Source organism: Hylobates moloch, unplaced genomic scaffold (genome assembly GCF_009828535.3).
Source record: "Hylobates moloch isolate HMO894 unplaced genomic scaffold, HMol_V3 SCAFFOLD_19, whole genome shotgun sequence".
NCBI lineage: Eukaryota > Metazoa > Chordata > Mammalia > Primates > Hylobatidae > Hylobates > Hylobates moloch.
Window position 1 is genome coordinate 57938868 of NW_026652294.1, and position 24712 is coordinate 57963579.

At 38.9% G+C, this 24712-nt stretch overlaps 1 protein-coding gene across 1 annotated transcript in view; it reads left to right on the plus strand.

The window, feature by feature from the left end:
- Window positions 1-13039: 13039 nt before the first annotated feature.
- MLLT3 (MLLT3 super elongation complex subunit) overlaps window positions 13040-24712 on the plus strand; it is a 280125-nt gene continuing 268452 nt past the window's right edge. The window contains 2 exon segments of the mRNA XM_032139819.2: window positions 13040-13214; window positions 14157-14337. Coding sequence (XP_031995710.1) covers window positions 13212-13214; window positions 14157-14337 — 184 coding nt within the window. The 5' untranslated portion in view covers window positions 13040-13211.

Here is a 24712-nt window from a genome sequence, read left to right on the forward strand (position 1 = left end):
TTCCATTGAACGATACTGTTCTAGATTGGGTCAGCAAACTTTTCCCATAAAGGCCAGATAGTGACAAAGATTTTTTGCTTGGCCAAACTTTAGTCAGGCTGCTGAACCTTCTCCTAGGCCCATCTGTGCACTTCCTAATTAAACTCAGTTTTAGCAAGAACCCCCTACCCTTGGAATCTGACCATCTTCATATCTGATCAGGCTCCTCATCCTCCACCATCCTCCAGGTGATGTCTGGTCACCCTGGCCTGCCTTCAACAAAAATCCTGTTAGGTCAGTTTAGCCAGACTCACTTTTGCCCCTGATGTTTCCTCTTAGTGATTTCCATCCACTGAACCACACCCTGCTCCTTGACTATGAATTTCCACTTGCCCATGTATTTGGAGTTGAACCCAATTTCCCCCTCCACTGCCAGGCTCTGTTGCAGTGGTTCCTGTACCTGTCTTAATGATGCTGAGTAAAGTCTTCCTTATTGTGCTTTAATAGATATCACTGAATAATTTTTTTTCTTTAACAAGGATAAGCATTTTAGGCTTTGTGGGCCATGTGGTCTCTGTCGCAACCACTCTATTCTATCCTTGTAGCACAAAAGCAGCCATAGATATATGAAAACTAATGACCTTTGTTATGTTTCAATAAAACTTCATTTATAGACTCTGAAATATGAATTTTAAAATAATTTTCACTTGTCATGAAATATCCTTTTAAAAATTGCATTTAACTATTCAAAGATGTAAACGTTTTTCTTAAACAGACTTAGAGTCTGACTCGACTTCCTGGCCACAGTTTGCCCACCGTACATTACCCACATCTGTTCTATATCAACAACAGGATCCTAAGGATGAGATTATCTTCACTACCACAGAAAGGGCCTCAAGAGCTGGGCTGCTTGAGTAAGCCAGTAAATTGGGGAAATCAGAATTGTGGACAACTAGAGGAGGAGTACCTAGTCTAAGGGGGTAGCCTGAACTCTGCTTCAGCTGAATCTTCTGGATAGGTGAGCCCTACGTGGCCAGATTTCTGATTTACTTTTTCCCCAGGAGAAGCAGGGAATTCGAATTTTTATGTAACATTTTCCAAACTTGACATATTATCCACTATCTTAAACAAATAAATAAGCCAAAAATTTTGTTCAGGTCAAACAAAATAGGATATAGGTTCAATTCAGTTCTCCAGCCACCACCTCATATCCTCTGGCTTAGCCATGGAATTTTATTCATGAACACATTTCTTTTAAACCTTGCAGATAAAGGTGACTCGTGTTTTACATGTTTATGTGTCTTGCCCGAATAATTTTAGGTAATTTCAGTGTGACATAATTTTGCAATTACTACTTCATGTTCTCAAGGATAATTTTGTTTCATGTAGAGACTTTTTTACTTAGTGAACAATCATAGTCTATAACTAATTCTCTCCCTCCCCCTTCTTGTATATTTCCTCCATTTATTATGGTTTTATTCTTTGCAAAACACATTCTTTTCTAAAAATGGCTTTTAAGTGACTCGTAGATGAGAACTGTCATGACTCAAAAAGGCCAGGCTTTTAGTTTTATTATCTGAGAGAGAATGAGTACTTAGAAAACTGCATGTATTTGCTGAAAGAAAAAGCAAACAAACATGAAAACTGATTTGGGGGTTCTAAAAATATTGTTGTTTTTACCTTTGACTTAACAGCTACTTTGGGGTCATTTTTATTCTTAAGTTAAATACATTTTCTGCTATTAGCTTAATGAAAAATTATTTTGAAATGATTTTTTTTTCTATTTCTACAATAGAGTAAGATGGCTCAAAATTGTTATTTTGGGCAAGTCTGCTATTGCTGAACTCTGCCAGTTGGAGACAACCTCTCGTGTCAAAGAACTTCCTTTTTGAGACATGTGCTTGGCTCAGAATTACTTCTGCTCCCCAGTTTTGCCAAGTGGGCTTGCTTATACCCAAGAGTTCAATCATTTTATCTTTGACATTAAGGAGAAGTTTAGCCAATTTATATTTAGGTCAATATTTTAAAAGGAAAAAAAATGCTAAGATTGATTTAATGCCATTTTGTAGCATTTTTCATTTATCTACATGTGAGTTCAATGAACTCTTGTCTCCAAACATGTAAAATTAAATCATAAAGCCTCAGCAATTACCTTCAAGATCTAATTTTTCAGAATTTCTACCCATGAAACACAAAGAAGCTTTTCAAAACAACCAATATGATAAAATACTGGAGTGGAGGGGAAAACAATTAAGCTAAAGACTCCTGCTATGGTAAAACCAGAATCAGGAGTGTTCTGATTTATCCGAACTGGAAAAATGAGGATTGGTGTACCTTAACCTTGACAAAATTCATTAGTAATGACAGAATCCTGTGTAATGACAAATGCCATTGCTTCTCCGTTTCTAAATTGTTATTAAATTCAAACTATGCCTGTATCATTTTATTCATATTGTTTCCTGTTATTTAATGAGTAGACTTATGCTAGGAAACAGATCATCTTGAAAAACTCAAAAACTAAATACTTGCAAGTTTTTCAACATTGCCTTTTAACAGATTTTCTTATTTCTCTACACACTTTGAAGTCTTTCTTACCTGTGCCTTTTTACTTTTTTTTTTCTAGAGATGGAGTCTTACTATGTTGCCCAGGCTGTCCTTGAACTCCTGGGTTCAAGGGATCCTCCTGCCGCAGCCTCCTGAGTAGTTGGAACTATTGGAACTACAGGCATGAGCCACTGTGCCCAGCCTTTTCTTACATTTATCTCTTTCTTTTTTTTTTTTTTTTTTGAGACGGAGTCTCGCTCTGTCACCCAGGCTGGAGTGCGGTGGCGCAATCTCGGCTCACTGCAAGCTCCGCCTCCTGGGTTCACGCCATTTTCCTGCCTCAGCCTCTCCGAGTAGCTGGGACTACAGGCGCCCGCCACCACACCCAGCTAATTTTTTGTATTTTTAGTAGAGACGGGGTTTCACCATGGTCTCGATCTCCTGACCTTGTGATCCGCCTGCCTCGGCCTCCCAAAGTGCTGGGATTACAAGCGTGAGCCACCGCGCCCGGCCACATTTATCTCTTTCTTTAACCAATATGGCTCCATCCAAATTAACTTTCTGTTGAATTCTATTTCAAGTTGCAGAATTTAGTTTTTTGTGCTTTATACATAATAGGTATACAGTAATATTTGTGAAATATATCTATAATGTTAGGGAAACTAGTTATTCTTTTCTGTTTTGTATTTGTTGAATATGTTATATCAATAGAATCAATAAACAATTTCATCCACTAATACGGTTATTGCCATTTTAATTAGAATAATTACAACTTCTTCCCATTCTCTCCAAAATAAAATAAAAATCAAAGCCTTGAGTGTCTTGCTAAAAAATCTGTACCAAGTTGTTGAGTCAAGGAAGACAAAATGACTTGGAATATTTTGCATTATGACCTGGAAACTGCGTTTATATCTTTTTCCTGCCATGTGCATATGATCAATGCCTTAAGGTTCAACTTTAGTTTTGGCTTGAAGTCAGACCGTTGCGTTAGCTCTCTAATCAAAACGTCTGGGACACAGCGAGACCAGTACATAGTTTTAAATATAGGGTTGTATAAGAGAATTAAAGGCCTTGATTGAAGGAAAGGTTAGGAGGTCTGACATCTCTAAAAGACACTTCTGGTGCCTTTTGTTTACAGAGTAACACAACTTGGGTAAGAACCACAGTATAACAACTAATGAATTGAGAAACTACGTGGACTGTTATATACAATTACAGCTTCCACATTGGGATTACTGAATAAAAATCAAAACCAGTCTCTGAATGCTTTGCACTTAGAGTAAAAGAATTTTTCCAGAACACTGTCATCATATTTATAATTCCCATAAATTTTGCTTTATGGTCTGGTTTGGAAGTTTTTATCTAAAATTGGTTTGGATTTATTTTGTTTATTTGTTCTTTATTTGGGACCTGATTTTTTAAATTCACATTTTCACTTAATGACCTTCTCTACCCCTCACAGACATTTTAAGGAGTGAGTGGTGCCTTTGTGCATTCTCTCTCAAGTTTGGAAAGGAAACACAGAGCTCTCTACCCTGTTATTTAGTCTACTCTTTCCACATTCCTCTCTGGTACCTGGTTGGCAAAAAAATCTCCATAAAGATCCCGGGTATAAAATGACAGCTCAAAGAGCAATCTGTTAATCTGCTATTTGTTCAAAACTGCTGGCCAATCTTTAGACATTGCATTGGCTGTACTTGATCAAGAAAATGTCCTATTCCCGATTTTGAGAAGTACTAACCTGACAGGTGTCAGAGGTAGGTGACCTTTAAAGAAAATATTAACTGAGAACAAAAGCATTAGATGGTTTCTAAATGAGCCAAGGCTACTCATCCAGCTGCCCTTGAGTAATAAAAAAGGAAAGTCAGTGCATTATACACCGGGTCAGTGATAAAAGCCATGAAAAAATAATCTTTCTAAGTTAGGCAATGCTGATATTGGCAGTCCTTGAATGCTATTAAAACACACATACTTCTTTTTGAGAAATGCTTAATGGGCCACAATTAAGCGGTCTGTAGAATTGAATGACCTTTAAATTGCTGTAATCTCATGAGGGAAACCTTTCATACACAGCATCTACTTTTGAAAGAACATTCCATGAAAATATTGTCACTAATTCAGCAGGGCATGCCAAACCTATGTCTAGTTTCTTGCTCCCTTTGGAGTCCTTCATTCCCAGAGAAAAGCTGGGATCACCAAATATGCTGACCTCAAACATGTCAGTCAACTAAAAGCCGTCACATTATTATAATTCAAAAAAAAAAATTGGTGGTAGGCAGAAAGGAGAAAACACAAAATAGTTAAAGCTTTAAACTGACAAAAAAGAAAAGAAGAAAAAAGAAAAAAACTATAACCTCAATCTTTTACTTAAAAATAAAATCATTTAGATTGTACTATTTTCCCTTCTCATTTGTCCTACTTTTGTCCTCATTAAGCATATATTTTTAAGAAAAAAATCATCAAATAACATATACAGAACTGTGACTTCCTAAAGTAGTTCTGAATCTTAAGAGCCGATTTTCCCCCTACAATTTATGTTTTGAAAAAAAGAGACTAGGCATGATGGCTCATGCCTGTACTCCCAGCACTTTGGGAGGCTGAGACAAGAGGATTGCTTGAGGCCAGGAGTTCGAGATTAGCCCTGGCAACATAACAAGACCTCCTGTCTATAAAATATTAAAAAAAAAAAAATAGCCGGGCATGGTGTCTGGTGCCTGTAATCCCAGCTACTCTGGAGGCTGAGGTGGGAGAAGGATCACATAAGTGCAGGAGTTGGAGGGCTGCAGTGAGCTGTGAGTGTGCCACTGTACTCCAGCTGGGAAATAGAATAAAACCCTATCTTAAAAAAAAAAAAAAAAAAGACAAATTTACCGAAAAGGCAGTACAATGATCATTTCAATTCATTTGCCTTACCTCTCTTTTATCTTAATCTGTATCTTTACTATTTTGACTCACCTACTTGAGTGTAAGTTGTAGACATGACACGACCCTAAATACTTTGGCATTTATTTTCCAAAAACTAGGAGAGTCGCCTATCTAATCATAATACTATTAGCACAAGAAATTTAACTTTGATAATATCTTCTAATATAGAGCATAGATTCAGATTTCTCCAATTATTCCAAGAATATCCTTTAGGCTATTTTGTGTTTATATACATGTTTTTGGATCCAGAATCCTGGTAAGTATTAAACATTGTATTTAGTTGTCATGTTTTAGTCAACTTTAATCTGGACCTATCCTCATCTTTTTGTTTTTTTGTTTTTTTGGTTTTTTTTTTTTTGGCCCTTATGATACTGATATTTAAAGAGTTCAGGTCAGTTATCTTGTAAAATATTCTACATAATCTGGATTTGTCTGATTACTTCCTCTTGATTAGATTCAGGTTAAACATTTTTGGCAAGAAAAATACATAGGTGGTGATGCTGTATGCTTTTTTATTGCATCACATCAAGAGGCACGTGATGTCAACTCTTCCCACTAGAAATGACGGTAAGTTTAATCACTTGGTTAAGTGGTGTCCATGAGATGTTTCCACTGTAAAGGTCTCTTTCTCCTTTTGTAATTAATATGTAATCTGTGATACTATAACATTAAATTAATATTGATATATAAAATTAATATGTAATCTGTAACACCAGACTTTGTGAATAATGTATTCCCCAAAATCTTTCACTTAATACTTTCAGCATATACTGATGAGCCTTGACTAAATCTATTACTGTTATGGAGTCTGCAAAATTATGACTTTTCTGATCCTATTGTTCATTTTATGTATATTACCTAGCATTTTTCCATAAGGAGAAGTTTTGTTTTCAACCTTCTTGTTAGCTTTTTAAAGTACCATTATGGAATCATAGATTCTTTCTGAAGTTCAAATTGTCCCAAATTTGACCGGTTGGATCCCTTAAAAGTAAAATTGTAATTTGGAAGTGCTCTCAATACTTGTTTTAATCTTGGTAAATAATTTCAGCCATTTTTTTAAAGTAGAGGTTACTACAATATCATGGCTAAGTCTTTTTTTTTTTTTTCTTAAATAAGGATACAAGTGAATAACCAGGGCTTATCGTTATGTGCTTAATAACATCTTTCATTTGTTGTGGCAACCTGTCAACTGTAATTCAATAATTGTGAAATGCCTTGAAATAAATGAGAGTTAGAGACATCCTAAACTTACCCTGATTTGAAAGGACCAAGAAAAGTAGCTGACCTTCAATAGAAAGCCAATAAAAGTTAACTGAACACATTAAACTAATCATCAAACTAAAATGCTAAAGTCATGAAACATAAGAAAAAAGATTGAAATAAGAAATATTAAGGGTTTGATCATACAGAAATAAAGTTATTTAGCTATTCGTAAGTTATTTTTATCTCCTTGTTACTATTTGAAATTTCTCCCAAACTCTTATCAATACAGTCCAGAAGACAGTTCTTCACTCTTTCCCTTATATGGATTCATAGAGCATATGTAATAGACCTATAATTAGGAATAGCCTTTAAGAGTTATTTTGATTTAGCAAGCTGTAATTGAACATTCCATCTTTCCCATTGATTGGTATTGCTTCCTAGATCAAGAATTTTTTGCCAAAGCACCCTATATCTGGGATGAAAAATTGCTTAATAAAATTTAGAAAGTTTTCCTTCGTAAAATTTAGAAAGAGCTCCAAAACAGAAAGGATGAAATAATATATAAACTTTTCTGTGAGAAAAACAATGAATGGAAAATAACAAGTAGATGCAGTGATATACATTTTGTATAGTTTTAAAAACCCTGCCTATAACATAAATTTACATTTTAAAAAACCCACACACATAAATTGTGTCATTGTGGATTATCTACAACGTAGGTAATATACTCATGGATTATTCAAGGCTGACTGTAAATAGCTTAACCCAACCAGGATACTTGATCCTACCAGAAGGTAGTAAATCACTCGCTTCTTAGAGGCTTAGTATTATTTTCAAGCCACTGTCACACCATTTAGTAGATGGAAAGGAGTCATTTCTTTTTTTTTTTTTTTTGAGACGGAATCTCGCTCTGTCACCAAGCTGGAGTGCAGTGGTGCGATCTTGGCTCACTGCAATCTCTGCTTCCTGAGTTCAAGTGATTCTCCTGCCTCAGCCTCCCGAGTAGCTAGGACTATAGGCGTGTGCCACCATATCCAGCTAATTTTTGTATTTTTAGTAGAGACAAGGTTTCACCATGTTGGCCAGGATGGTCTCCATCTCTTGACCTCATGATCTGTCCACCTCGGCCTCCGAAAGTGCTGGGATTACAGGCGTGAACCACTATGTCTGGCTGGGAGTCACTTCTTTTTCCTAAGTTTTTGGCAGTTTTTGTTGAAGTTTGAGCTGTCTGAATTAGTTCATAGGCCTGATATGTTATTTTTCCATTTTTACCAAATAAGACAAAATATATTTTATTATTTTAAGATAAAGTGATTATTTTAAGCCCTGATTCATTATATGTGAGTGGGAGAGGTGAACTCATATATAAAAATAAACAGAATTTCCATTAAAAATAAAAGAGATCAAATCATTACATAAAGAAGGAACATTGCACAGTAGCGTTTGAAGAGATGCCAGAGATACATAAAGATATAGTCATTTGGTCTACTTTTTAGATAGATTGTTTCACAGCAATCATTTTCAACTTAATGTATATTTTACCTAGAACTATTCCACTAAGCCCCCTGTATATATTAGGGAGACACTTTCAATCACACTATATCAACTGTCCCCCAATACTTATTTTGTTTCATATTGCTGGTTTTACATGACATCCTTGATTAATTTTTCAGGCCTTCAGGTGCTACTTATTAAGGATACAGCCCACTAAATTAATAAATTATTACTGTGGAGGCACTCTTGTCTTCTGCATGTATAAGTGCAATGCTTAAATTACTCTCAGGGAATAATTTACACATGAAGAGGCGCTGGTGGTTAAAAAAGCTCTGTGTATTTCTTATCTCTGGAAATAGTCCTGGACTAGGTGCTCAAATGGCTATCAAAGCAATCTTTTTTTCAAAGTAGTAATGATTCTTACCATTCTAGTGTTCGCACACTATCCTAGAATCATGAATTAAATATAATGTTAAACATGTAACATTTTGAACCAAAAATTTCCATAAGAAATGGGGAGATGATTTCAACCGAGAATTGCTCATGATCTTGAAAAGACTTAGCTTTCTTTCATTGCAGGATTTTTTTTTTCTCCCTAAAAGAGCTGTAAAAAAGTGAACATACAAAATACTTCAGATCAAGAAAAAGGAAAGTAGGAATTGGCTGCTGTTGCAAGAAAGATATCTGCCCCTCCCCACCTTTTAAGTATTAAAAGGTGGAATTAAGGACAATGACTCCTGGCTTCTAATCTCATGCCACTGTTTTTCCTGTCCTTGGGCTGTTCATGTCAGGTTTCTATGCTCCTCGCTTATATATGACACACATCTTATCCCAAATTTAGCTGTTATGAAATTAAAAAAAAACGTTTTTGGTGAAACTTCTCCCCTGGTTTATAAACTCTGATATCAGGAATCCTGTCATTCTTACAGTCTTAGGGCCTAACTGTCTGCCTGAGACATGGAATGATTTTGTGAATAAACACATGGATGCAGTACACAGAAAAAGGTGCACCATTATGGAAGAAGAATCCTTAATTACCTTGAGTCTGATTTTTGCAAAATGTCTATTTAGTGTCTGGCACATTTTCTAGTTTTTTCCATGCTTCTTCTTCCTTTTCTCCCCAAATCTATACAGCAATGATGGGAAATAAATGGTAAATTTTTATTGATTTGAATTTGTGCATCAATTATCTATCACAACAAATAGATAAGTTTATTTTAGGATGCTCCTTAACAATCTAATTACACTTTAAAGGCCCTCTCTTTGTTCTGCCAGAAACATGGAAACTGGCTTTAGCTTCCAGACTAAACAAAACAATTGCAAATAAAAAGGCTGGAGCCAAAATGATGGTAGTAGGGCAATGGTGATTGTAGTGGTGGCAGTGACCTGTCACGGACACTGTTCTCTTTTATTCTTCATCACGATTTTTATTTGATATGTTAATTACTTTTCTGATCTTCAAACTAACCCCATGGTGCTTCATACTGTGCTATATACAACAGTATGAATTTTGGTAAGATAATTATTCTTTGGATAAGTAGATGATTTTATCCCTCATCACTTCCATTTTAGTTATCATATTACTATTCCTGTATTTAGCACTGAAGTGTGTCTTAAAATTTATTTACAATACATTTTCTATAATTACATTGTCAAGTACACAAAAGGTTATTTTCCACATTTTTACCTCACGTAAGTGTGAAGATCTGCACAGGAAATTAATCTATTTTAATTGTTTTTAATGGCAAGCTTAGTAAAATAGGTTGTAATTAATAAATGGAAAGACTTGCATAAATTTCTTTGTCCAAAGTTGAATGGAGAGTATTCAGGCTTGTGTTTTCTTTTCTGTCTTTTCTCCCCCTTCCTGATCTTTTTGTTGTGAAGGGGTCACGTAAGGACGTCCGTGGAAGAGCTCCGTGCGCCATCTACTGACGGAATCTAAATGTCCAGTATTTGGAGATTGGGAGTAACTGTACATTGGGTTGTTAGAGCATTCTTTGAGGAAGGAGGGGTACTGGGAAAATACCCTTTCAGACCCTATGGCTTATTAGTGATTGCTGGAATAAATCTGAATTCAGCAAACACATAATTCAAAAAAGAGACCTCTATCTGGTGTGCGGGTACAAGTTTTGGAGACAATCTCAAGAGAGTCCGGTGGCTGGCGCCGGAAGAAGTTAAACCCTGAAATGAACTCAAACGGGGAATGGGATTGTTGTTTTTTGCCTGTGTCCTGAGCTACACTCGCTGTTAATGGTTACTTCTTAATAAGAAATGGCTTTACTAATGGCACATCCAGATAACCTTTAGTTTCCAATATTATTATTACAAAGGACTGCCATCCAATTTGATTATTTTATCAAAAGTTTAATAATGCACAACAAATAGGTCCCCCCTTCAGGTAGATACTACCCACACAGCTTGTCTCTGCGAATATAAATTTAGTCCTTGTACACACATACAGACACAGCGACGCATATACCTACAGGATGATATGCATTTATGTATATGTGCGTCAGTTGAGAACTCTAAGCCCTTGGATTTAGATTAAAATGTTTCTCTCTTCAGTCGTTTGCTCCATTCTATGCTAAATCCTGTAGAAGGCTGGGAAGAACTGGGGACCTCAAGCCAAAGAAGTTTCTTGATTATAACTGACAGGCAGCGGAATATCAGTTTTAGGGAATCAAAAGTTGAGTTGGAAGGCTGCTGGTTTGGAAACTAAGGTTGGTTCCAAGTGGTCCGACCTGATTCCCAGGATCTTTTTGAGAGCTGCTGGGAGAACTGAAAATCAACACGAGGACACAGGACGCCCTAGGTAACGTCCTCCCCGCTATTCTGCTATCCTCAATTCAAGGGCCGAGACAACTTGCTTTTGTGGAAAAGGGAAGAAAAGGGAAAAGAGGAATGCAAGGAAGTTCAGTCAGAAACAGGAGGAGGGACAAAGAGGAAAGGCAAAGAGAAGAAAAGGAAAAATCAAGGTTCAGCAAGAAGTTGGAAGGCAAGGGAAAAAGGGGAGTAAAGAGAAGGCAAAAGACGTCTAAGGGCTAGGAAGATGCAAGGATCTTTTTTTAACGAACCAAAGTCACATCCATCTTTCACTTTCAAATCAATCGTCTAGATCTTATCCGTTTCCTTTTTAAAGGTTATCTGCGTTTCTAAAGGAAGCCAGTAGTTGATACTCCTCTCCGCGCCCCACGCGTGGCCGCGCTGTTCTGTCTCCGGCCACTGAGATCAAATACAACGCGAGTGAGAACATTTGCAGAGGCGGGACTCTGGGAACACTCCTGCGACTGGTTGTCACCCGGGAGTCTAACCAGATTAATACCCAGAGATGGATTACGCTGGTTGTCACCAATACGCCTACAGATTATAATCCAATTTATGCACATTATAGTCAGTATTAACTTTATCTGCTATTTTAAGACTCCCGGTTGCCCCGCGCGTCCTCAGAGGACAATCCTCCACGTTCTGATGCAACTCAGTAGGCTGTCAGGAGGGGAAGCCTCCCGAAGAAAACAACTCCAAGCCTGGTCCCTGAGGGTCTGTACCCGGCACTCCCAGGTGTCTTGCCTTCACCTGGGCACCGCTTTATGAAGCTTCCCAGCCGGGGATTACCAACGCGGAAGGCGTTCCCTTGCAGGGAAATAGCATCCTTGTTTCTCCCTTGTTCATTTCATTTTCAAATTTTCGGTGGCGGTGGCAGGAGGGCGGGGAGTGAGGGTGGCGGGCGGGTGCCTGTGAGTGGATGAGGCAGGCGGCCAGGGGATCTTTGCGGGTTAGAACAGCCTCAGTGATTGCTATTTTCATGCTCGTTTTTTGCAGGATGGCATTTCTCTCGCTCTCTTTAAGTATGTTTGTTTGGGTGTGAGTTCTTGTCTTTTCAGCACAAACCCACAGAAATACGTGGTGGAAAGTAAAAGAAAGCCCACTCCCTCCTCCCCGTGCGTACTAGCTAAGGACTTGATTTAACACTCCTTCTCCGGCTGCTGGGGGCTCTAAGCAGTGGCTACATTCCAGCAGTTTTAATCCGTTTTTTATTGTAGGGCGAGCAGAGTTTACACAGGGGCTGGGATGGCTCCCCAGCTGGCCGCTCTCCCTACTCCCGCGCCCCCTCCCTGCCATCCCCCCAGCAGGAACCTGTTACTTTAAGCGAGGCTTTCCAGTGTGGCGCTGCGGACCGCCGGGGTTTCGGGAGGTGGCAGGTGATTGGCTCTTTCGAGCTCCCCCTGGCTCGCTCGCTCGGCCTCCCCGCGCGCTCCGCCCCGCCCGCAAGCCCTCCCTCCGCCCTGTGAGGCTCGGAGCCCGGGTGTCAGGCGCCACGGCGCATGCTCCGGAATCATCTTCTTTACCCTGGAGCTGCTGCTGCTGCTGCTGCTTTTGCTTTTGGGGCTGAGTTTAATAAGCGAGCGAGCGAGGGAGCGAGCGAGCAAGCGAGCGCGGGGGGAAAAAGGCAGAGAATGTCCGCCATCTACCCCCCGCTCCTGGGCGCGCTCTCATTCATAGCAGCCTCTTCATGAATTACAGCTGAGGGGGGGCGGAGGAGGGGGGGTACCACACAACACCCCAGCAAACCTCCGGGCCCCCAGGCATGGCTAGCTCGGTAAGTACGCGCAAAAATAATAATAAAAGACCTCCCCCACTTTCCTTCCTCGCCCTGCGCCGTCGCAGCCCAGACAGCGCCAGCGCTCCGCGGTTCCAATTAGAGAAAGGTTGGTACGGCTTGCAGGGAGCTGCCGCCTCTCCCTCAGCCTCCGCTCCCCTCCTCCCCCACCCCCCCGGCGCGCGCGCACACACAGACACACACACACACACACTCACACACGCTCACACTCGCCCCTCCACCCCCCGCGCCTCCCTCCCTCCTCGCCTCTTTGCAATCACAAGAAGCGCACTCACACACTCCCTCTCGCTCACACGCGCGCACTCACACACACACTCACACACGGTGGAAGGAGGCGAATAATAACAGCCATATTTCAGCCGCCGCCGCCGGGAGCTGCGGGCACAGTCCGGGGACGCGGCGAGCAGCCTCGGCGGCCGCACCTCCGCAAAGCGCCGCGGCCGCTACGATGGTGCGTTCTCCGCGGCGCGCGTGTGTGAGCCGAAGTGTGCGGGGCTGACAGCGGCGGGGCCGCACGCAACTTTGCCCCAGCGCCGGGAGGTGCTGAGCGCGAGCCGAGGCTCGGCGGCTGTCCGCCCGCCGCCCTGCCTTTCTGAATTTCATTTTTTGGGGGGAGGTGGGAGATACTTTGGAGCCACTTGGGCTCTTGAAAGTGTGTTGCGGGGGCTCCGTTCGACTGGCCTCGCCGATCGCCTGGGGCTTTTCGCTGGGGGGTGCGGGGTGCTCTAAGTTATGGATGCCTCGGCGTGTTTTCCTGCGAGTGTGTGTGTGTGTGTTTCAGTGTGTATGACGACGTCTCATTTTTGCTGTGCACGAACCCCGTGGCAAGAGCATGGGAGTTTGTGCCCATCAGCAGAGGCTGCCTGTAGTTTCCATTCCGCCTGGCACAGCGCTCCACACGCACGCACACACACACGTACACAAAGACTTCCTCGGCGTGTGCCTGTCGCCGCGGTACTTTCGGGGAGGGGGCTTGCCAGGAGCCCTTCGGTCCCCCTGGGTCCCAGCCACCTCCCCTCCCACGCCGGGAAACCGCCCCGGCATCGCCTTCTGATTTGTTTCCGATGCATTTGTTGTCGTGCTTGTCGTGGCTGAGTGTGTTCTCCCTCTTTTCCCCGACCCCCTTCCCGACTGGGGATAACATTCCGTTACAATCCTGTCGGATGTGGATGCGGGGCCCGGGGCGCCTGGGGCCGAGCCGGGCCGGGCGGGCGGGTATATTTGGGGGTGTGGGGTGTGCGCGCCCACGCGCGTGAAACGTGGATGCAGAGGGCACCGCCGTTTCCTTTTATGTGCGTTTCAAGAAGGAGGAAAAAAATGTCAGGCGCAACGTTCACTGCCGAAACGTCGCCTTCCTGTTGTTCACGGCTGTCTCTCCTCCCCCTGCCCGCAGTGTGCCGTGCAGGTGAAGCTGGAGCTGGGGCACCGCGCCCAGGTGAGGAAAAAACCCACCGTGGAGGGCTTCACCCACGACTGGATGGTGTTCGTACGCGGCCCGGAGCACAGTAACATACAGCACTTTGTGGAGAAAGTCGTCTTCCACTTGCACGAAAGCTTTCCTAGGCCAAAAAGAGGTAGGGCTCGAATACAAAAGGGTCTTGATAAAAAATGTCTTTGCTTGGCGAGGAAACAATCGCTTGGCCCGGGCGGTCCCGCTGCCCCGCTCCCCGCCCCCCGCGCCGCGCTCGCCGGCGTAGCCTCGGGATCCGGGTGCGCGGCGCCGCGCGGGCCAGGTCCCGGCTCCCGCCTGCCCGCGCGCGCGCCACTTCGGCTTGGTGAAAGTCACCGCAGAGAAAGGACCGTCAGGTGTCGAGTGTTTATTCATCCCAAGCCAGCCTTCACCAGTCCTCTGGGGTTAGCCGCGGGTTCTGTGGGGAAGGTGCAATTAGTTGTTGAGTTTGGAGATGTGGAGAATTGGGCTGGAGGGAATAAACAATTTGCGTGTGTGTGTGTGGTGTGTGTGTGTGTGTGTGTTTTCCTAGAGAAATTAAGATTTACCTGTGTTATTAGCAAAGAATGTATTGGATGTAGTTATCGTTCGGTCTTGGCAAGTCCGTTCTCTTTAGTGTCTTCTCTACTTTCCTGTCTGTGTATGAGGCACTAGGTGCCAGTTGCCATAGACTTTTCTTTTTGTGGCTTAGCCACCGCCACACCCCACTCCAGTCTGGATCTTATGTTTACTTGGGGGTCTTACTCGTTCCTTCCTCCCACCCCCGCGTGGCACTTGACTGCTCCTTTGATTCTGAGCAACGTTCCAAAGTGTCTGCCGGATGTGATCTGCAGGGAGACGGTTCTTGCAAAGGTCGAAGCTCAGTTGAAGAGGAACGATGTGGAGGAAGCCTTTTGCTTTAGTCCCTCCCCACCTTGGTTCTTAGCCTTGGAGTCTAGTTTGCATAATCCTACTGGGCCTCTGCGGTCCCAAACATTTTCCATAATGGGCAGGACAGTTTTGGAAAAAAGAAACGGAGTGTCATTTTGAAAGAAATTTGAAGAGGGTTTGAGAAATACCGATTTCTTTTCCCTTCAACCTCTGGAAAACTAATGTCTGGTTGTTTTAGTTGGATTAGTGAAGGTAACAGTACAAATACAATAAGGTGCTTTGTTTGTGAGCAGGTTTATTTATCTAAGTCGACACAATGGTTAGTAGTTATCTTCCATTTGATCCGTAATCTTTATTGGGATCTAGAACTCCTGCCGTTTCTTAGAGTAACATCATAATAAATCCATTCTGCTTAGAGCTATGTGGAAATTATTGAACATTCAGGGGGCTGAATAAAGAAAGGAGAAATGCCGTGTGCCTTAGAGGTGGCAGAGGTTTGTATTGGTGCTTAGTTTTGTTTCCAGAGCTCATGTAATGGGAAGTAGGATTGTATTTTTTGCCTTTAGTGGTTTGGTTTATAACTCCTCCTGAAAACTTGAACAGTTGAATTTGATGGTCTTTGTTGGATGGTTAATAAATAAATCCAGTTTCTTATAGAGGGCTGGAAATATGCATGGCCTATAGGAAATAACATTTGAAAATTTGTTAGCATTTTATGTTAAAATATAGTCAGAGATTATCATATTTCATATTTCCTCCAAACTGGTAAGGATGAGCGATGTCAAATTTCTATCACTGATGAGGTTGATATGCTGCTTCTTGGATTCTTTCTCTCCCTTTCCATGTGTCTGTAGAGCAGAGGAGTTTAAACAAAAGAAACCACCTTCTAAGATCTTTGGTACACATTATTACTACTACTTGGCTGCAGTTCACTTCAAGGTGAAGCTTTTAAAAAGCAACATTTATTAAGAAAATTAACTCAGTTGGCAGAAGATGTAGCTCTTAAGGTAACTTTGTTTAGGCACCTTGACAATCAACAAATTGGCATTATGAAATTAAAGATGATCAACCTCTATCTTACCATTGTTTTTCTGCTTCAGTGGATGTGTGCATTGACATTATTTTTATTTCCTATACTTAATGATTTTCTGTCTACCCTGAGGGAACATGAGGGTGCTGCTCACATAGGCCACACCTGGGAGTTGTTGCTAGGCGTGGTAAGCTGCTTGATAGCAGTGATGACTTCTCAGAGGTCTCTGGTGAGAGATGTCTGCTTGTTGGTTGGATTCCTCAATTTTTATACTCAACTGTGGAGGTTCTCTATGCAGTCTATAAGCCATTGTTTTAAAATGTTTATTTTTGGATTTTTATTTGTATGCGTGCTTCCCATGATGTGACAAGTCCTGGGAAAAGTGCCAGCTTACATCACCCAGGAGAGACCTTGTCATACTGTAATTACACATGATTCAGATTGCAAGAGAAGGTTTCTCTGTTCAGTGGGAATAGTTGTAAGTTCAAGCAACACCAAACATGCCACTTAATCCTGGGACTTATTTTTTGGCTCATAAAGTCTTTCAAAATGATAAGAATAAATATAGAATAACAATGCCAAGAATTTGTATGTCTACTTCCAGTACCTTTTAAAGTGTTATGTTAGCTATATTGTAGATCTATATAAGTGATAGAGTAAAATTCTACCAACTGGAAATTGGAGAAACTGCAAATATGAATTTGTGAGAAATCTAAGTTATAAGATCTTTAAAAGAAATGCTCATATTCTATAATAAATAAGCTGTGTTGGCTATAGTGACAATCTAAATCACTTTTACTGTATACAGTAGCTGCTAAACAGAGATGAACCTTAGGACTGAGGATGAACTGCTCAGCCACAAAGATGAAAGAGTCCTTAGTTTTGTAAATCTTTGGTTTGGAAAAGTGAATTGATTTTCAGGTTGATTTCCTTTACTTCACAGTAATATTAGAACTTGTAGGAGAAGAGATTATAGTATTTTTAACTTGTTGCCTAATGAGAATTACGTATACCATTTCAGAATTGAGCTAATTGGATTTGAATTAATGAGGTTTTACTCTGTCATAAAGATGTGTGGGAGACCTTCAGTTTAAAACTACTGGCACAAAATCTTAGAAAAGAGATTTTGATGAAATGGTGAAGCCTGAAATGTCTGTTAGCCATGACAAAACAGGTAGGTCAGAGTATGATGCATTTTTAAACTATTTACCTGCAAAAAAAGACAATATCTTATTTATTAGTACCAAAGATTTGTACTAGTCTGATATGACTGAAATGAATAGTCACATTCAAAACATTTTTTAAAATATTAATGTTTTTGTTTTTAGTATGATGTGAATTTGAGTGAACTTTCTTTCCAGTTACAGCCATCCTTAGTATTGCAATTTGTTTCACTGACATTTATGATATGAAATCTGTTGCTTATTATTTTATGGAAGCTAATTTGGCCACTGGTATGATTTGATAGCTTTTTATTTGTAGCCTTAGTCCTTTGAGCGGGCAGATAAAGCTTAATAAATCCACTCTAACAATTTTCCTTTAAGTGTATGAGGCCAGCTTTACTGCATAGTTTTGATTTGTGTTAAATGGTCTTCTGAAATAATTTGGATAAATTTTTATCAAGGTAACTAATATTTGAGGGCTTACTAGCTGAAGACGTTGTATGCATCTGGTATATTTTCTCTTCAGAGTCATTTAAAAGATATAAGGAACAAAATGAAGATGAGTGACTGTTCTGATACATTCAGTGAGTGTTATTTGTGTAGGGTTCTGTATGAAATTTAGATAACCAGTGAGAACAGTTTTACTGCTGTGCATTTTGAAGCACATAAAATATAATTTTCCAAGGCGCTTAAAAGCTGAATTGCTGGAGGAAATCTCATATTCTGTGGGTGAGAATGTAAATTGGGCAGGGGTATTTTGGAGAACATTGGCAAGGTCTATTAAGATTTTTAATGTTTATACTGTTTAGCCTAGCAAATTTACTTCTAGGAATTTTCTGACAAATATGTTCTCACAAGTACACAAAGATACAGCATGTTTCTTGTGACTGTTTCTGTAATAGTCAAAATTTGGAAGCAAGCCATATAGGGGCCCTCAACTGGATACAATTAAACGATGATAATCTATAAAAAGAGGTATATCTATTTGTAGATGCAGGAAGATCTTCAAGAAAAATTAAATGAAATAAGGCAAGTTGCTAAATCATTGTGATCTCATTTTTTTAAAAAAGTGCTTGTGCAGATAAGTATGTGTATGTCTATACATGTGTATGTCTATAAATAAGTAAATTTGCGGGCATCAAACTCTTACTAGTAGTTTAGTAGCTACATGTGGTGGTGATGGGAGGTTATTTTTGTAGTGTTTGATTTTTTTTTTTAAGTTAACTCTGTATATTTAAAACATTCAATGAGCACACATAACTTTTTAAAACTGAAAAAGAATAAAAAACCAATATAGAATATTGTTTTAAAAATAGGGATTAGCATGTAGCTATCTAAAAGTTAAAGATCTAAAAGTGATCTTTAATATCTTGGGTAGATATTGTTGCTTAAAGATGAAGAGAATTTAGGGTTAGGAATTACAGACTTGTATTCAAATGTTGGTTTAAGAGACTCCTTGTGTGGTTTTGGACAAGTTACTTCTGTATCTCTTTTCTCATTTGCATTATGGAAATGATGATAAAATAGAACTATTACCTCATAAGTTGAGGTTGAAATAGAAATCAACTGTTTTCAAACTTATTGGGCTTAAGATCCTTTTACACTTACAAATTGAACGCATAGAGTTTTTTTTGTGTAAGTTATATCTATTAATTTTACTGTATTAGAAATTAACATGGAGACATTTTAAAGAAATCAATTTGTCTAAAGGTAATAACCTATTACATGTTAACATACAGGTAAAACTTTAATGAAAAATAAACATTTTCTTAAAAACAGTGACAGGAGGGGCATTGTTTACTTTTCTTTTTTTTTTTTTTCAAATCTCTTTGTTTTAATAGAAGACAACTAGGTCCTCTTACCTGCTTCTCTTTTTGGTGTATTGTGTTATCACATGTCCTGTAGCCTCTGGAAAACTGTGCTATACACTCATGAGAGAATGGGAATGAAAAAGGCAAATAACTTAATAGATTTTATTATATATATAGTTTTAACATCACCAATCACCTGAAGACATCATAGGGATCCTGAGGTCCTAACTCTACACTCTGAGAACTGCTGGTAGAAAGTATTCGGCCTACAATCTGGCACACATAAATTGCCCAATACGTGGAAGCTGATTGTTATTATTGTTGCTAATAAAAACTTATTTAATGGAAACAGAAAAGGTAAATCTTCCAAGGTATTTGCCTCATTAAATTCCAGTGAATGATTACTTAACAATATTTTTTTCAGAAAAGGATAATTTAAACTTGGGTTTTTCTGGACATTATTTTATAGCTACTGTTACTGTCCATTTTTTTTTTTTTTTTTTTTTTTTTTTTGACACGATCTGGCTCTGTCACCCAGGCTGGGTTGTAATTGCGTGATTTCAGCTCACTGCAGCCTCCATCTCCTGGACTCAAGCCATCCTCGCATCTCCTGGTCTCAAGCCGCTTCCCAAACAGCTCAGACTATAGGCGTGGACCACCATGCCTGGCAATTGTGTGTGTGTGTGTGTGTGTGTGTGTTTGGTAGAGATGGGGTTTCACTATGTTGCCCAGACTGGTCGCCAACTCCTGGGCCCAGACGATCCACCAGCCTCGAACTCCCAAATTGCTGGAATACAGGCAGGAGCCATTGTGCCCGGCCTATCACTGTCCATTCTGTGATGCATTACTTGAATTATGCAGAAGTCTTTTATATTCATTATTGTAGGTGCCCCTCTGTAGAACTACCTATCTTTATGAAGTAGGCCAGGCAGGGATATCACTTGGTTTGATAATTTTGCCTTAAAGGTCCTTTGTTCCTTCTCTTGGTTCTTTGAAATTTCTTTCTCATGGGTCTTCCATGGACCAACCTTGGCCCCTTTCTTGCCTTTCTAGTCATTTATTACAGATAATCCCCACTACTTAACATCACTTTTACAGTTCTAAGATATAGAACTTTTCTTGTTTTGAATCTTCAAAAGAGATGTCATAGAAGTTGGGAAATTACATGGCACAATTTTGTGGTGTAGCTTTTATGAAGAACCTTGTTCATTTTTTTAAACAAATGAAATGGTTTTTTTTTCTAATTTGTAGATATTTGTTCATTGTAGAAAAGTCAAACCATAGACAAGTTATCTGAAATTTTAATATATAACCATAGTTAATATTTGTTAGACATCTTTATATATATACACATACACATCAATATTAACTATTAACATTCGTTCATTCAACAAGTGTGTGTTTTTTTTTTTAGCTCTTACTATGTGTGTGCCTGCCTGCCTCCCTCCCTCCCTCCTTCCCTCCTTTCCTTCCTTCCTTCTTTCATTTTGGGACAGGCTTTCCCTCTTGTCACCCAGGCTGGAGTGCAGTGGCATGATCTTGGCTCACTGCAACTTCTGCCTCCCGGGTTCAAGTAAGTCTCCTGCCTCAGCCTCCCGAGTAGCTGGGATTATAGGCATGCGCCACCATGCCCGGCTAATTTTGTATTTTTAGTAGAGACAGGGTTTCACCATGTTGGCCAGGCTGGTCTCAAACTACTGACCTCAGGTCATCTTCCTGCCTTGGCCTCCCAAAGTGCTGAGATTACAGGCATGAGCCACCGTGCCTGGCCCTAGCACCCTTCTTAGAGCTGGAGATAAAGCATAGAGGAACATTCCTACCCTTGTGGCATATCATCTTTAAAAATTGTTGGATTTTTCTGGCATGACATTGTATATGGATTTATTATACTTGATTTGGATTGTTCTCAGTTTTGATTTGTTATGAATATTGCTGTGATGGACATCTTTGACATTCATTTTAATGGTTTTTCTAATAATTTACTTATGTTAACTTTCTAGAAGGGAGGTAGTGGAGTCAAAAGGTATAGAGTTAAAATTTTGTTATATATTACCAAACTTTCCTCCAAAAAGATTGTCCCAGTTTATATTTCCTCAGGCATATAAACTGGAAATTTACAGCTTAAAAAAAATCTTTGCCAATCTGTATGGAAAAACTATCTCATTTTGGTTTGCATTTATATGATTAGCAGTGCCACATATCTTTCTTTATGTATTTATTTACCATTTGTCTTTTGTGATGTGCCTTTTTTGTCTTTTGTAGTCCATGGCTGCTTTTTTTAATTAAAAAAAAAAAAAGCATGGGGAAATACAGAGAATGATATAATAAACATTCAAATCCCCACTACCAAGAATGAATAAATGTTTACATATTATCATATTTGATTCCTTGTTTGGATTCTGGAGAATTAACTATTATAGATGCAGCTAATGTTTTAAAATGCTTCCAGCCTTTTCTTCCAACCCTTTAGTCTGTCTTCCATTCTATTTATTTTGCTTACAAATAATAATGTATTGTGTCTTAAAGTCAACATGAAGAGGATGATGCTAGTGAATCTTTTTTTTCAATTGATATAATTCACATGCAAAATTCACCCTTTTAAAGTGTGCAAGTCTGTGGTTTTTAGTATATTCATAAGGTTGTATAACCATTGCCATTATTTAATACCAGAATATTTTTATGAGTGAATACATTTGCATCTTGCTTTTTCACCCCGCTCAGTTATGTTTCTGAACCTATCCACATTTCATCTATAAAGAGCCTCGTCATTCTCTTTAATTTCCTCTGCTTAGTATTTCATCATGGGAATATATTGTATACTTTACTTTTCTGTTTTCCTATTAAGAAATAAATAGATAATTTTCTGTTCTGTGCAGTGAGCATCTTTGTGCATGTTACCTTGTGCAGATGAACAAGGGTTTGGACATAGGCCTAGATTTTGAGTTATTGAGTTGTGGGCATGTGTGTCTTCATTTGTACTGGCTGCTGTCAGATTGCTCTAAAAAGTGGCTGTGACAGTTTATACTCTGTCAAGAAAATGAGTACCATTTTTCCTCTGTATCTTTGCCAATTTTGGCTATTTTAATATTTCCTATTTTTCAGAGTTGAAATTTGGTATCTTTTTGTTTTCATTTACATTTCTCTGGTTCCTGGTGGGATTGAGCAGTTTATGTATATTTATTGACTATTTTGATTTCCTCTTTATTGACTTCTTTTTATATCCTTTTTCTTAAAAGAAAAGATTAGGATGTTTGTCATTTTCTTGTTTGTAGGATGTTCTTCCTTTGTTATTTTTGTTAAAAATATCTTGCCTCATTTTTTCTTTTATCTTGATTTATGGTATCTTTTTGCCATATGCAAAGCTTTTAATTTTGTCAAATTGATGGCTTTATTTTGTTTTGTTTTCCTCTCTGGGCTTAGGGTCTTATTTAAGAATTTAGTTTGTGGCCATAGTAATGTGCTTAACTAAAAGGCAATATATATGTAGGATACAGTGAAAGACTGAGGGAGATACAAATAAGAGTAAGAGGAGTTCCCTGCCTTCAGTGTGCTCTGTCTTTTTAGAGCTGGAAAGGACACTTGAGATTCTTCATCTTCGATTACCCTTTCATTTTACTTTTAATCAGAAGCCTAGAAATGTGGAGCGATCTTGCATGTAGACACAATGAGTCACAAGTATGCCTGTGCAAAGATAACTAGTAATAAATGGTGGTCAATGTTTACTTTTAAAACATTGAGTAATTATTCACTTATATTAGCAGACAAATGTTCAGCAATAGCTGCTTTTGTAGACATGATCTAGGATTTAATTAAGTGGTGGTAACCATCGTAGATGCTGTTTAAAAGGAAAAAGCTCTATAGCTACTTTCAGACAAAATCAAATTCTCTATGTGAATTAAAGTTTTCCTTAGAGATTAAATCATTAGAAAAAATTGTTGCTGGGTGGTAGTTATCTCCTGATATTTTGTCCCCAACTCACCCAGTGGTAAGAATTGCAATTACATGAAGGATGCAGAGTGTTGTTTTAAGAAGTAATGTTGCATGACTTAATCCTTTTGACTTAAGTGTGATAAGTTTGCAGTGGTTGACAACTGAAGAAGGCTATTACGATAGAATTTCTAAAAAGATAAGGCTAGCATTTGGGTGTGATTTAGTTGGTATGTAACAGTTAACAATTAACTTTTTGAATAAAATCAAGTGACTTTTTTTATTAAAGAAAATTATGGCTTATCTTTAAAATAATGTTCATTAGTGATTATAAATATGATTAGTTACCTTTAATTAGTTACACATATTAGAAAGTTGATATTCTCAAAGCCAAGTTAATTTTTTTCTATTTAAAAATATTTGATTTTTGTCAAAACTAGATTTTTTTTCTTTGTTCCTTCCCAGTAGAAATTATTAGTTATTTCCTCATCAATACCAGGCCAAATGCTCTGTGTGTGTATATTGATTTTTAAAAGCAAAATATATATTAACAGTTTCCTGAAGTATTAATAATAATAGCAGTGGCTTGGAGAGTAGGGAGGTAATTTGCCTCTTAATGTTTTCAGTTATAAATTTAGTCTGAATGATGCCTTTTCATTTTTGCAGATAGGTTTTTATGTCCCATTTCCCCTGCCTCCCTCCAAGGATGGTATTGGGGATAGAATACTGTCTGATTATTCCAGGTATCTATTCATTTGATAAACATGTAAAACACTTTGGGTGTTTAAAAACCGAGTTCATTGTAGACTTTATATAATCTTTACCCTTTACCACAAATACTTTGTTAATATGAATAATGAAAGCTAAATAATGAAGGCCTTTTTTATATTGAAGAAACATTCTTCTATTTCACATAGGATTTTCCTTCATTTTATTTATTTCTCTGTTTCTCTATAATAAGCAGCTGTTTTATAGAGGTTCAATGAAAAATGGGGGGTTTGGGCTGTTGAGATTTAGTTGCATTTAGTGGAATAGGTAATTTGAAAATGTTGACACAGTTCAAGATTGTCTGATGCTTGTTGTATGACTTTTTCTCTGGATGCACAGAAATAGTAACTACTGGGCTGGAAGCTAACTTTCCTCATTTTATGGAGCACCAAAGCAGCACGTGTTATGTGTTACATGCTTTCATTAGTCCAACACTCCCCTCTCTTTGTATATGTTATCTCTTTTTCCTCCTGTGTTGCATTAGACTTACACATCAGAAAGGATGGGACCTATGTTATCACTGTAGATACTACTTATAGCTCCATCAATGTAATGTCTTGACACTGGAAGTTTTTGGCTACCATATAAAGGCAGGTATTGCAAGTCAGAGAAAGGGTTTTAGAATCCCTGACTTTACCTTCCACTCCTGTAAGTTATAAATTATTACTCAGATTTCTGAAACTAATTTCTTCTGCACCTCTAATAATTGACTTTGTGTAAACAGAACCACCACTTGAATTTAGCAGGAAACGTTGTGTCTGCTGAGAATCACATTTTCTAGAATGTGTTCTAGCATTTGTAATAGGCAAAAATGAATATTTCTCTTTTCTCTTTTTTCCCTTATTCTTTCTTCACTTACTTTGGATGCTTAAAAAGAAAAGCTAGACACAAACTTGAAGGACTTGGCCAGCTCTATCATTTTTTTACCAC